The following is a 14,824-nucleotide window of genomic DNA, read 5'->3' on the forward strand; positions in this document are numbered from 1 at the left end:
TGATGGTAAACGGACGGCAAAGTTGGGGTCAAGCTTTACACCTTTACGTGCTGACTCCTCACGTTTTGCCTTAAGACTTTCTGTCCAACAACAAAACTTTCTTTCCGTCTTGATGCACTTAGTTTTTTTTCCTCTTTTCTTGGGATCTGGAGATATTTTCCTCAATGATGGTTTCAATTCATCAAGCAGCTCGATGCCTTGGCTCACAGTCTCCTCCTGAATCAGTTCTTCAACACTGCTGCTGACCTTCACAAAGAGTAAACAGTTCAGAGTTTTATATCATATGGGCAATACATATGCATTTCCACCATTAAAAGATTTACTGTTTTTAGCATTGAAAAACCTGGTATTCCTCTGGTATTTGGATTGGATAGCGTGCTTCTCTCCAAAACATTAAAAAGTATGGAGAAACTTGGTGGTCATCTGTTTTTGGTCCGAAGCCAACATGACTGCATCCAAATATTCATCCATGTCTCGGTTTGGTCCCACAAGTTTGCACAAAGACCTAATACAAGCATGGTAATCAAGATCATATGGAGTATGTTACTTGTGAAATAATTACTGTACTTTTGAAATAAAGCTTTCCACCATTACCTTTGGATTGTGCCGTTCATAAATTTCAACAAGTCCATTTGTCTGAGGATGGTAGGGTGCCACCGACTGCGTTTTAAACCCAGTTTCTCACATACATTTTGTTTATCTGTTTCAACCATAGGTAGTGTGTGAGTTGCTCATCTGCATCCAATACTTGATGATGCATGAAGTAGTAATAAAAAAAGAATTACCGCATTCACAAACTCTGTCCCTTGGTCTGTTAATATGCGTTTGGGCGCCTCGAACTGGTGAAAAAATTTCCGAATTTGCTTTGTGACCTCCTCTGCAGTTTTGGACTTGATCGGGTAAGCCTGTGTCCACTTTGTGTAATAATCTATCATTACACAAAATATACTTGTTTCCAGTGGCTGTTTCTTTTAGTTGTCCAATCAAGTCCATCCCTACAAGTTCAAACGGCTGTGTAACCTGAAATAATAAAAAATAATACAAAAGTACCAGATAACCACTTTGCTATGTTAGTGTTGCAATCATAATAACAGATAATATTCCATGCAAAAATGTTTGACAAAAACCTTTGGAAGCAAAGTAGTTTATAAAAGCAGTACACAGGGCATTTCAAGTTAAGACATTGAGAATATTTGGTATTTCTATTAAGTATAATGATATGAAGACAAGAGCAAGTCTTGGAACATAAAATAAATTCATTTAAAACTAATATCTTTATTGGGTTTGCTCTACAGCTTCCTTTATGTTCTTCTGAGCAGACTGGCAGTAGGCACATTCAGATACCTGTAGATGTAGAAGTTGAAAAGAAGCAAAACACAATTTGGTTCTGATACAGTTGGGTCACCTTTCTGCTTTTTGACTCTTTACTATATAGAAATGTCATCATTGGTTTTATGTAGGGGGTTTACTAATGCATTTTGTTCAAAAAGATAAAAAAAATGTAAAGTAAAATTAATATTTTAACAATGTAATTTCTAACACAACATATTTGTAATTGTGTTCATAGGGCAGTGTTCTCTCTTCATTGTCCTGACTAATAAAGCTTTGTATTAGGATAATTTTAGCATTATTTTTTAAATTGGTGTTACAAATATTTTGCACAAGTAATAAATACACAATCTTGAAATTACTCCTGGCATTTAACTAGAGAAAACAATCTTGGGCAAACCCACATTGCAACAGAGATATAGCTTAGAGGTAAATAACTTGAGAGGTGTATACATGTAATCAGGTATATGCGTTTTTACCCATTGATCAGGTCTTTGGTCATTCCAGGCCAATAGTAGCGTTGCGAAATGGCTCTCGTTCTTTTTTGGCCATTGTGACTTCCTGGGGCTTGCGTGCAGGTTGATGAAGATGGCATTGCTTCTTCACCACATTTACCACAATAGTTGTTTTTCTGGATCCTCATATAAAACAAAGATTCTCCTGGAAAACATTTAAAAAAAAATTAGATACAATCAAATGTCAAAATTTGAGAAAGAATTAGCATAGCTATTGTTAAGTCAATACAAGGAATTGATCATGCCAGAGATGAGCATGACCAAGGCCAAATTATTTTGCATATAATGAGCACTTTGGAATAGGACACAACCTTTTTTATATGACATTGTATTTCCTGCATTTATGAATGTCATTTTAATTACAATTCTATTGTTTATTATGCATAAAATAATGTTAAATTATTGAAAGCCGTTTCTTCTGTTCCTGTATTATTTCTCTACATTTACATTATGATTGGAGCAATGGAAAGATACATGACTTTTTGTAACTAGGATTAAATGCTACATTTGCCCCCATTATCTAAATCTATCTAGACGCTCAACAATGTCCTACCATTGCTATGTCATAGCCTGAGCTTTAAATTATTTCTACATAATGAACGTAATGCTTAGGGTAACCCTCCAACGTTCTGCTAGTTGTAGAGAAAATTAGCTCCATTTAAAATTACTTTTAATGAACGAAACTGAACAGGTGGACTCAGTATTCAGGCCCACAAGCAGAATGTGTGTCTTTAAGACGTTTTATTGCTTTGAGACAAGCAAGACTGGGACAGGCAGGCTCAATGGTCAAAAATGGCAGTCCAAAAACGGTACACAAAAGGTAGTCCAAAATCAGGCAGAAGTACAGACAGGTAAAGCAAGCTCGGATATTCCTTAGGCCTGTTTTGCCTGGTCGGCAAAACAGGCAATCAGTCAGATAGGGCAGGACAAAACAGATTCAGGGGACAGGCTGGCTCAGAATCAAAAAGCAATCGGGTTGCATCAACAGGTCAATCAGAATAAAGAACGCTGGAACAAAACTCACCGTGGGCTCGTAAAGGATCTGGCGGAGGAGAACTACTTCTTCTTCTTCTTCTTCTATTGTTTTATGGCGGTTGGCAAACAACTTTTGGTGCATTACCGCCACCAACTGAAATGGAGTGTGAATCGGGATGACCTACTCTAATATCCTACTACTATAAATAATAAAAATTAATTAATAAAACTAAATCGTTTTATCAAATTAGTCTTTTTAAGATATCTTAATAATAAAGAATAACCCTCTGATTTGGTGTTCATATCTAAAAGATATTTTATGTTTAACTTTAATTTACTGTTTTGTAATCTATTTACCAATTCATTTCTCTCAATATGATATTTACTACAAAATAATATAACGTGCTCCACTGTTTCTTCAACAAAACAAAAATCACACTTTCCTGTATCATGAATCCCCATTTTAAATAATGTGCTATTTAACCCTGTATGTCCAAAACGTAATCTTGACATTACTGTTTCTTCCCTTCTATTCCTTGATGTCATCCTCATTAATCCTACTTTTCTTTGAATATTATAAAACCATCTTCCAGTTCTTTCTTCTTCCCACTGTTTCTGCCACCTTGCTCTAATCCTTTTCTTAATTACTGATTTTATTTCACCTTTACTAAATGGAATTATTATATCAATTAAAACTGTATTCACTTGCTCTTTTTGCATATTTATCTGCCATCTCATTCCCTTTTATTCCTATATGAGAAGGAATCCATATAAAAAGAAACAGTTAATCCCATGCTTGAATTCTGAATAATAGTTGCTGAATTTCTACCAATAAATCCGGTCTGCTATCTGAATGATTGTTTTTAAATGAATATAATGTTGAACTAGAATCTGAACAAATTACACTTCTTAATGGTCTAATTTCTTCAATCCATTCTAATGCTAACATGATGCCAAACATTTCTCCTGTGTAAACTGAAACTTCATTACTAATTCTTTTACCTGATTTAAAATTAAATTCTGGAACTACAAACGAAACACCATTCCTATTATTTGAATCTTTTGAAGCATCTGTATAAATTTTTACATATCCATAATATTCTTTATCTATATATTGCTCAACCATATTTGAATCTAAAATATCCTGTTTATTTTTCCGTTTATACAACAATCTTAAATCTACATCAATTTCAGGTAGGATAGATGGATGAAGTATTGATCTAATAAATGTTCTACTGCCATTTATTTGAGATAATTCAAGATCTATTATATTAGAATCTGCTATCCACCCAAAAGAATTTAATTTCTTCTTCCCTTTTTCCAACTTGGTTTTAAAATTTCTTGACATGGATGATTTTCACAATGATTTTTAACTGAAACCAGTAAGTGGAAAGTAATTGTAATCTCCTCAACTTTAGTGGCATTTCTCCCATTTCTACTTGTAATGCTGAAGTTGGGTGTAGTTCTTATGGCCCCTGTGCATAATCTCAAAGCTTGATACTGAACAATATCCAATTTTTAAGTAATGAAAATGATGATGAACCAAAAGCTATACATCCATAATCAAAACAGACCTAATTAATCCTATATAAATTGATTTCAATGCCTTCCTCTCAGCTCCCCATTCATTCCCAACCAAACATCTCATAACATTTATAACTCTTTTGCATTTATCGATCATCTTCTCAATATGAACTTTCCAAGTAAGCCTTTCATCCAACCATATACCCAAAATTTAAATTGTTTTACCCTTTCCCAATCATATTTATAAATTTGTAACTTTAATTCTTCAGAAACTTTTTTTCCTTGTAAAAACAAAATCTTTTGTTTTTATCTACAGAAAATCTTGAATCCCCATCTAAAAGACCAATCTTCTATTTTATTAATGGCTTCTTGAACTTTTTTAATGATGAAACTTATATTTTACCCCTCTTTCCCAAATTGCTCCCATCATCAGACAATAATGAAACACCCATTTTATTTTCCACATCCTCAAACATATCATTAATCATAATAGAAAAAATAATGGACTAACTATACTTCCTTGAGGGAATACCATTTTCAACATAAAGATTTTCTGATAATTGATTTCCTATTCTTACTTGTATTGATCTATTATTGAGAAAATCATTTATCCAATTAAACATTGAACCCCCCAATCCCATCTTCTTTTAATTTTATAAAAATCCTTCTTTCCAATCATGTCGTATAGCTTTTTCAATATCAAAGAATACAGCTATCACACTCTCTTTATTAACTTGTGCCTTTCTTATTTCATGTTCCAATAACAAAATAGAATCCATTGTATTTCTACCTTTCCTGAAACCACTTTGAAACTTAGATAAATACCCTATCTTTCAACAAAATAAGTCATCCGTTCATTTATCATTCTTTCCATTACTTTAATAAATGCGATGTTAATGCAATTGGCCTATAACTCCCTGGATTTGATCTTTCTTTACCTGGTTTTAAAATAGGAACAACAATTGCCTCCTTCCAAACTTTAGGTAAATGACCCACTTCCCAAATCTTATTATAGAAATCCAATAAAATCTTTTAGATGAATTACTTAACTGATTTATCATAATATATGAAATTTGATCTTTACCTGGAGATGAATTTTTTGATTTCCCTAAAGCATTCTTAAGCTCTAAAAGAAGGAGCAAATACATTCAACATAAATAAACAATCAACAAATGTCTAACCTTTTCATATAGACAAGTTTCAGGCACATGTTAAATAGATATCCATATACAAATTTGAATTATGTAAAATTGTGTAATGGAGCTCACACAATCGGAATCAGTGCTGTTTAATACATTGTGATTAAGTAACAGCATTGTTGTTTTCCTGTCTGTCATTGTTAAAATTATAGTAACTATTATTACTGTTATTAAGATAAATATTTCTTTAAAGCATTTTTGGTAATGTTTTGCAGTTTAGTATTTTGTTTCTTTGATTAAAATAATAATTTTGCATTGAAATGCATTTGTAAATGTTGCATTTTACTGCTATTGTAAAACTGAAAACGGAGAAGCGAAAAATAACGGTATTTAAAAACTTTTGAACAGATTGATGCTTGAGCAAACTTTCTACAGAATCTCTTTCAAAGTGTGTTGGTTAAAGACATTAATTTTGCTTAGACAGAATGTCTTCTTAACTCACCAATTTTCTATTTTTCAACCTTCCCTTTGGAGGGAGGTTTTTGGACAAATACAACATTAAAACATAATACAAAAAAATTACACTTGCAGCTGATTTAACGTTTCCAAACATGTTTACACGTGTGTTCTGAGCTACCAGTATGAATTTCATGAGTCTGGGACAATTTTTAGATTAAAAAAAATAGGGGGTGCATTTTCTGGCAGCCATTTGCCAAAAACGCACCCCCTGCTATTTTACTTAAATATACAATTGTAGCTGATTTAACATTTCCAACATGTTTACACGTGTGTTCTGAGCTACCAGTATGAATTTCATGAGTCTGGGACAATTTTTAGATTAAAACATAGGGGGTGCATTTTCTAGCAGCCATTTGCCAAAAAAACGCGAGAAGCCTTTCGCTGCAGCGCCTGTTGGATATCCAACTCCGCCCATCCAAGTCGGCCATTTTGATGACGTCATAGCCTTTCGCTGCAGCGCCCGTTGGATATCCAACTCCGCCCATCCAAGTCGGCCATTTTGATGACGTCATGCGACTATGAGCTTTCTTAAGCGCGAAACAAAACTTACTACCCATAGCAAATCGGAAAACGAACGATGTCGGTAAGTGAAAAATTTTATGTTGTTACTTTGTTGACCCTGCTGGATGAAATATATGTCACAATATATGTCACATCAAATATATGATATTTGATGTATTTGAAATATATGATATTTGATGTGACAATCTAGTTTGTTGTTTTCATTAGTTTTCTGCATAACTAATAATACTAACATAGTAGTTTTGTAGGCTACCATTAATTTAATGTTAGCTAGCGCTAGGCCCTGTTTAGTTTTAGTTATAGATGTTTGTTGTGAACTTGAGTTTATGTAATATCCATCCCGTGATGTCAAATGAACATTACAGAACGTTATCAGAAAGTATGCAAGATTATTAAGAGCCCAACAGTTAGAGTGAAAATTATTTCGTCTTGAGAAATATAACCTTTTGCGCGGATGACTGCTGGCGGAGCGGGAGGGGGGGACAAGTTTTGTGCGGATGAATGCTGGTGGGGGGGGGGGTGGAAGTTTTGCGCGGATGACAAGTTTTGAGCGGCTGACAAGTTTTGCGCGGATGAATGCTGGTGGGGGGGGGTGGAAGTTTTGCGCGGATGAATGCTGGTGAGGGGGGGGGAGAGTTTTGCGCGGATGACAAGTTTTGAGCGGTTGACAAGTTTGCGCGGTTGACACAGTTTTGCGCGGTTGACAAGTTTGCGCGGTTGACCAGTTTTGCGCGGTTGACAAGTTTTGCGCGGATGACAAGTTTTGCGCGGATGAATGCTGGTGGGGGGGGGGGAATTTTTTGCGCGGATGACAAGTTTTGAGCGGCTGACAAGTTTTTGCGCGGTTGACTGCTGGCGGAGCAGGAGGGGGGGACAAGTTTTGCGCGGATGAATGCTGGTGGGGGGGGGGTGGAAGTTTTGCGCAGATGACAAGTTTTGCGCGGATGAATGCTGGTGGGGGGGGGGGGGGGAAGTTTTTTGCGCGGATGACAAGTTTTGCGCGGATGAATGCTGGTGGGGGGGTGGAAGTTTTGCGCGGTTGACAAGTTTTGAGTGGTTGACAAGTTTTGCACAGATGACAAGTTTTGCGCGGATGAATGCTGGGGGGGGGGCGGCGTATACATCGACACCATCGGTGAAGTCGCTTCTGCTTTAAAGTATCCATGTAAAGTGTCCAAGTATCCAAAGTATCCAGCCTGCTAACGTTAATTACACATATCAGCAGAGTTGCTAGCCGTTTAATTTGTAAAACAATGTCCATTTACAAAAGTTTTTGACTATGTTGGCGAACAGTTCAGCTTGTTGTCATAGATAATAATCATTAATATTTTTTAAAACTGTACATGCACAGAAAAAGGCAAATGTTTTGGTCAAGATTTGTCAGCAGGCCAGCTTAATGAATCTTCAAATGTTAAAGGCATGTTTAAGCCCTGTAAAGAAACACTATGATGATTAATGCATTATGCATGATTTGATCATGTTTTTCAGCATCCAACACACTTCAAAGACCGTCCAGCCATTCAGCAGTACCTCAAGGATGGTATATTCAAATGCCCCTGCTGCAAATTCTCTACAGAGAATAACTACAAATTATCTAATCATATTGATAATCACCTTAAACATGCTGTGCATCATGCAGGTAGGGTTGCAGACATGGATGTAGTTTGTTTTACACCACAACTATGTACAACTACTACAATTCTATGAGTTATTGATAAGTTCAATTTTCAATTCAATTCAATTCAATTTTATTTATATAGCGCCAAATCATGAAACATGTCATCTCAAGGCACTTTACAAAGTCAAGTTCAATCATATTATACAGATTGGGTCAGATTATACAGATTGGTCAAAAATTTCCTATATAAGGAAACCAGTTGATTGCATCAAAGTCCCGACAAGCAGCATTCACTCCTGGGGAACCGTAGAGCCACAGGAAGAGTCATCTGCATTGTACATGGCTTTGCTGCAATCCCTCATACTGAGCAAGCATGAAGCGACAGTGGGAAGAAAAACCACCCATTAACGGGAAAAAAAAACCTCCGGCAGAACCGGGCTCAGTATGAACGGTCATCTGCCTCGACCGACTGGGGTTACAGAAGACAGAACAGAGACACAACAAGAGAAACAAAAAAGCACAGAAGCACACATTGATCTAGTAATCTGTTCTACATTAGATGGTAGTAGCAGGTGAGCCGTCTTCTCTGGATGATGTCACAGTTAACAGAACGCCAGACCAGGTGTACCTACTATGAAGAGAAAAGAGAGAGAACAGAAAGTTAAAGCAGAAATGACAACACATAATGCATAATTGAAGAACAGTAGAACTCAATATAGTGAGAAAATTAGATCCTGATATACTCCAGTAACCTAAGCCTATAGCAGTAAAACTATAAAGGTAGCTGAGAGTAACATGAGTCACTAGTTATAATTTTTGTCAAAAAGAAAAGTTTTAAGCCTAGTCTTAAAAGTAGACAGGGTGTCTGCCTCACGGACCAAAACTGGGAGTTGGTTCCACAGGAGAGGAGCCTGATAGCTAAAGGATCTGCCTCCCATTCTACTTTTAGAGACTCTAGGAACCACCAGCAGACCTGCAGTCTGAGAGCGAAGTGCTCTGTTAGGAACATACGGGGTAATCAGAGCTCTGATATATGATGGAGCTTGATTATTAAGGGCTTTATACGTTAGAAGAAGAATTTTAAATTCTATTCTTGATTTAACAGGAAGCCAATGAAGGGAAGCTAAAATTGGAGAAATATGATCCCTCTTGTTGATTTTCATCAGAACTCTTGCTGCAGCATTTTGGATCAGCTGAAGGCTTTGAACTGCATTTTGTGGACTTCCTGATAGTAAAGAATTACAATAGTCCAGCCTTGAAGTAACAAATGCATGGACCAGTTTTTCAGCATCACTCCTGGACAGAATGTTTCTAATTTTGGCGATATTCCGGAGGTGAAAAAAGGAAACTCTGGAAACCTGTTTAATATGGGATTTAAATGACATGTCTTGGTCAAAAATAACACCAAGATTTTTTACTTTATTACCAGAGGCCAGGTTAATGCCACCCAGATTAAGTGATTGGTTAAGAAGTTTATTTTTTGAGGACTCTGGCCCAAAGATTAAAACTTCGGTCTTGTCAGAATTTAGATGCAGGAAATTTAAAGTCATCCAGCTTTTGATGTCATCAAGACATGACTGCAGTCGAAGTAATTGATTGGATTCATCAGGATTTATGGATAAATATAGCTGAGTATCATCAGCATAACAGTGGAAATTAATCCCATGCTGTCTGATAATTTTGCCTATCGGAAGCATATATATAGTAAAGAGAATTGGTCCAAGGACTGAACCCTGTGGTACTCCACAGGTGACCCTAGAGTTTGAGGAAGATTTATTATTAACATGAACAAATTGGAATCTGTCTGACAGATAAGATTTAAACCAGCCTAATGCTTTCCCCTTAATCCCTACAGTATGTTCAAGTCTTTGTAGGAGAATATTGTGATCAACTGTATCAAACGCAGCACTGAGATCTAACAGGACAAGTATAGACACAAGTCCATTATCTGAGGCCATGAGAATATCATTAGTGACCTTCACCAGAGCTGTTTCAGTGCTATGATGAGCTCTGAAGCCTGACTGAAACTCCTCAAGTAGGTCATTACTTTGTAAATGTTCACAAAGTTGATTAGCAACTACTTTCTCAAGAATTTTAGATAAGAAAAGAAGATTAGATATAGGTCTGTAATTTACTAACTCATCTTGATCAAGAGAAGGTTTCTTAAGTAAAGGTTTAATAACAGCTACTTTCAAAACCTGTGGTACATATCCATTTACTAAGGATAGATTAATCATGTCTAAAATAGTGCCACTGATCAAAGGGAATATGTCCTTAAACAACTTGGTTGGGATTGGGTCTAACATACAGGTAGAAGGTTTAGATGAAGCTAAAATTTTAGATAGCTCAGAAAGCTCTACTGCTTCTAAACAGTTCAAACACTGCGCAGATTCTAAAGATTCCTCCAATGCTGCCTCACTTACTGAGGACGAGGTAATCATGTTTGGGAGGATGCCAATTATTTTATTTTTAATGGCATCAATTTTATTTATGAAGAATCCCATAAAATCATTACTACTAAGAGCTAAGGGAATGGATGGATCAACAGAGCTGTGGCTCTGGGTAAGTTTGGCAACTGTACTAAAGAGAAATCTAGGATTATTTTTATTCTCTTCAATTAATGATGAAAAATATGCTACTCTAACTCTGCGGAGGGTCTTGTTATACAACAATAGTCTGTCCCTCCAGATTAAGTAGGATTCCTCTTGGTGTGTAGAGCGCCATTTTCTCTCCAATTTCCTAACATTGTGCTTCAAGGAACGCAGCTCTGAATTAAACCAAGGAGCCAGCTTCCTGTGAATAATCACCTTCTTTTTCAAGGGAGCTACATTGTCTAATGCAGAACGCAATGAGGAAGTCACATTGTTAGCAAAGGTATCGATTTGTGAATGGGAAGAAACAGCAATGCTGCCATCTACAGGGCATTTCTGCAATACTGAGGATATTAAGAAGGGGACAGACTCTTTAAGTTTTGATACAGCATTATCCGATAAAAATCTACTATAATGGAACCCTCTTTTGGGGGTGGAGAATTCAGTTAGATTAAACTCAAATGTTATTAAAAAATGATCAGACAGGACAGGGTTGTGAGAGAATACTGTTAATTCTTCACAATCAATGCCATATGTCAGAACAAGGTCTAAAGTATGGAGCCGAGAGTGCGTCGGTTTATGCACATTTTGAACAAAACCAATTGAATCTAGGATAGTTTTAAAGGCTACACTAAGGTTATCACATTCAGTGTCAACATGGATGTTAAAATCACCCACTATAATAACCTTATCAGTATTTAACACCAAATCAGATAAGAAATCTGACAACTCATCCAAAAACTGAGTGTAAGGGCCTGGTGGACGATACAAAACAACAAACAGAAGAGGTTTTATTGCTTTGCAGTTTGGATGAGGGAAACTGAGGGTTAAATGTTCAAAAGAACTGTAATTATTAGTTGGCCTGGGACTAATTAATAAATCAGACTGAAAGATAGTTGCCACTCCTCCTCCTCTTCCCACAGATCTGGGAATGTGGAAATTTGAATAACTGGAGGGGGTTGACTCATTTATACTAACGTAGTCCTCTTGTAGCCAGGTTTCTGTGAGACAAAACAAATCAATCTGATTATCAGAAATCAATTCATTAACTAACAAAGTCTTTGGAGGAAGAGACCTTATATTTAATAGACCACATTTTATTATTTTATTTTTAGGTTCAAGGTGAACCATATTGATTTTTATTAGGTTTTTATGATTTGTTCCTTTTAGATCAGTTTTTGATCTGTTAAGTTTTGGCCGTGGGAAAGACACCGTCTCAATAGGATAATGGGTGGGTAACAGTACAGAAGCTGCAGAGAGGTGTGTTAAACTACGGCTCTGCTTCCTGGTCTGGACCCTGGGTTGTCAGCATTTAGGAGAACTAATAAATCCGGCCAGATTCCTAGAAAGAAGAGCTGCACCATCCAAAGTAGGATGGATGCCGTCTCTCCGGATCAGACCAGGTTTTCCCCAGAAAGTTCTCCAGTTATCAATGTAGCCCACGTCGTTTTCTGGACACCACCTAGACAACCAGCGGTTGAATGATGACATGCGGCTAAACATGTCATCACTGGTCAGATCAGGCAGGGGACCAGAGAAAATTACAGAGTCCGACATAGTTTTAGCAAACTCACAAACCGAAGCAACACCAACTTTGGTGACCTCTGATCGGCGTGACCGGGTGTCATTACCGCCAGCGTGAATAACAATTTTGCGGTATTTACGCTTATCCTTAGCCAGTAGTTTTAGGTAGGATTCTATGTCGCCTGTTCTGGCCCCTGGTAGGCATTTAACTATGGTCCCTGGTTTCTTTAGTGCCACATTTCTCATTATGGAGCTGCCAATAATTAAGGTCGGCTCCTCGGCGAGATTGTCGCTCAGAGGGGAAAATTTATTAGAAACGCAGATGGGTTGGTGGTGATCTGGGGTCTGTAATCTAGAGCTATGCTTCCTACGAACTGTCACCCAGCCAGCCTGGTTACCAGGCTGCTCGGGTGCTACTGCTTTAGGTTCGCTACGTGAAGTTACTCTATGCGGCTCCGCGCTAGCAAAAGAGCGGCTATCAGCTGGTTTTTCAACAGCACGGAGCCGGGTCTCCAATTCTGACACCCTCGCCTCCAAAGCTACAAAAACACTACATTTATTACATGTACCATCATCACTAAAGGAGGCAGAGGAATAACTGAACATCTGACACAGAGAGCAGCAGATAGGAGACTTAGTCAGAGCCGGAGAAGCCATTATGAGGCTAAGGCTTGGCTAGCGCTAGGCTAACGCTAGGCTAAAGCTAGGCTAACGCCCTATTACCACGCCAAAGAACAAACCGTGTGAAACACGAGGAGTTCCCAAACGTGATGAGCAGCCACAGACAATGTTTTAAAAGTGCTTATGTTTGGAAACAGATGTTACAGCAAAGAGGTTTAAAGATAAAAAGCGAGAGAGCCTGGAGCAAAGCTCCGTCGTTCACACAGCAACAACAGGAAGTGACGCAATACGCCTTACCGCAAACAGGAAGTCCGCCAAGAACAGTTCTGTTCAGATAAGTGGTTTTGTTTCTCTTTTACAGAGTATGACATTTGCAAATGCAACCTGCAGTGCAGGTCAACTGCACACTTCCACTGTCTGTATTGTACTCAGACAATAATCAGGAAAGACCAGGTAACAACACACCTAAATGACTGCCCCTCCAACACGCCCCTTTCTTCTTCTGCCTCCCCCCATCATTTGGCCTCCAGCATTGCAGCGACCAGTGCTCCACCATCTCCTGCCGCCTCCCTTGTGCCCTCCAGTGCACCACCACACAAGAGGAGGAAAAAAGAATCTGTCATGTGTCCACATTGTACTATGACTATAAACAGGAGAAATGTGAGACTGCACATTCAGAGGAAACATAAGCCCAAAGGAGTAGACATTACAGCAAGTAAGCATTTGAAATCCCAGGCAATAGATTATAAAAATGGAATATTTGCTGTGGTGAAGTCATTTTAGGACCCAACACTCCCATCCATGTGGTCAAAAGGACTTGGGGGAAGGAACAGTCGACCAAATGTGAGCTGGATATCTGCAAAATCAATGCAGAATTTGCTGAACGCTCAAATTTTAGACCTTTTGAGTGTCACCACATCCAGTCACTTGTTTACTGTCCACCATTCAGAGGTGAAAACCCCTCTCTCACTGAAGATGTTCTGCAGGAGATGGTGAATGAGAAATGGTTTGGAGAGGACAAGAAGGAGAGTTGTCTGAAACACCAAAGGGAGGCTACAGATGCAGGAACACCTCTGTCCTGTAAACTCTCAATTTGCAATCCCTCAACAAAGAGGTTTATTTCCATTTATGAGCCTACTGTATCGTATTACAGTAGGTTTGGACGACTTATGGTCACCTTTGACTCAAAACAGAATTCCTGGCACTGTCCTTGTGCAAGGCCAATGCAGTCTTGCCTGCACAAATGTATTGCAAAGTGGCACCTGTTTCAGTTTGAGCGAGAACTTTTTCAGAGGACACGAAGTGTGGAGGAAGAACTTGTTCCAAACCATTTCCCTACAGAAGTGGAAGGTGAAGAGGAAGAGGAAGGAGGCCACTACCCACCAGAGGGAGATGTTTTAGAAAAAATGGTGCAGTACATATACCACCACAAGAGAATTCCATCTGTACCAGACGCTAATATGGTAATCACAGATAATTTCCCAAGATTATATACCCCAGCAGAAACATTCTGCACTGAATGTTCTGAGGCCGCTCTACTTGGGGAACCGGAGCTAATAACAACCAAGGGCAGAATCCTCACTGTGACAGGTGTTATTGAAGGTTTGTCAATTTCTTATCGTCAGGATTGATAAAGTATCTATCTATCCATCTATAGATTAATCTTAGGGTTCATTGCATTTGTATACACTGTAATTATTTGTATTTGGCATAAACTGCCTGGTTACGCCTGTGAAACATCCTGTATTTGCCTTCATCAGGAATTTCATTGTTCAGAAAGCAGTGCTACACATGTGGGATGATGTACCGATATCAGGAGTGGTCAGATGGTGTCTACAATTTCGATGACCATACACTCCTGTCCTTGCACCTCTGTCTCTTTCTTCGGAACAGTCTTCAGGTAGGATGTATAATGTCTTTGATATCCTCTAATTAACTTGGGAGTGT

The 14,824-nt window shown here is 38.0% G+C and overlaps 1 protein-coding gene across 1 annotated transcript in view; it reads left to right on the forward strand.

Moving 5' to 3' along the window:
- Positions 1–13,516: 13,516 nt before the first annotated feature.
- The window catches only part of LOC118559581, a 7,906-nt gene continuing 6,598 nt past the window's right edge, over positions 13,517–14,824 (forward strand). The window contains 3 exon segments of the mRNA XM_036130275.1: positions 13,517–13,655; positions 13,658–14,479; positions 14,638–14,777. Of these exon segments, the coding sequence (XP_035986168.1) occupies positions 13,517–13,655; positions 13,658–14,479; positions 14,638–14,777 (1,101 nt within the window).

This window comes from Fundulus heteroclitus, unplaced genomic scaffold, assembly GCF_011125445.2.
Source record: "Fundulus heteroclitus isolate FHET01 unplaced genomic scaffold, MU-UCD_Fhet_4.1 scaffold_321, whole genome shotgun sequence".
In the NCBI taxonomy this organism is placed as follows: Eukaryota; Metazoa; Chordata; class Actinopteri; order Cyprinodontiformes; family Fundulidae; genus Fundulus; species Fundulus heteroclitus.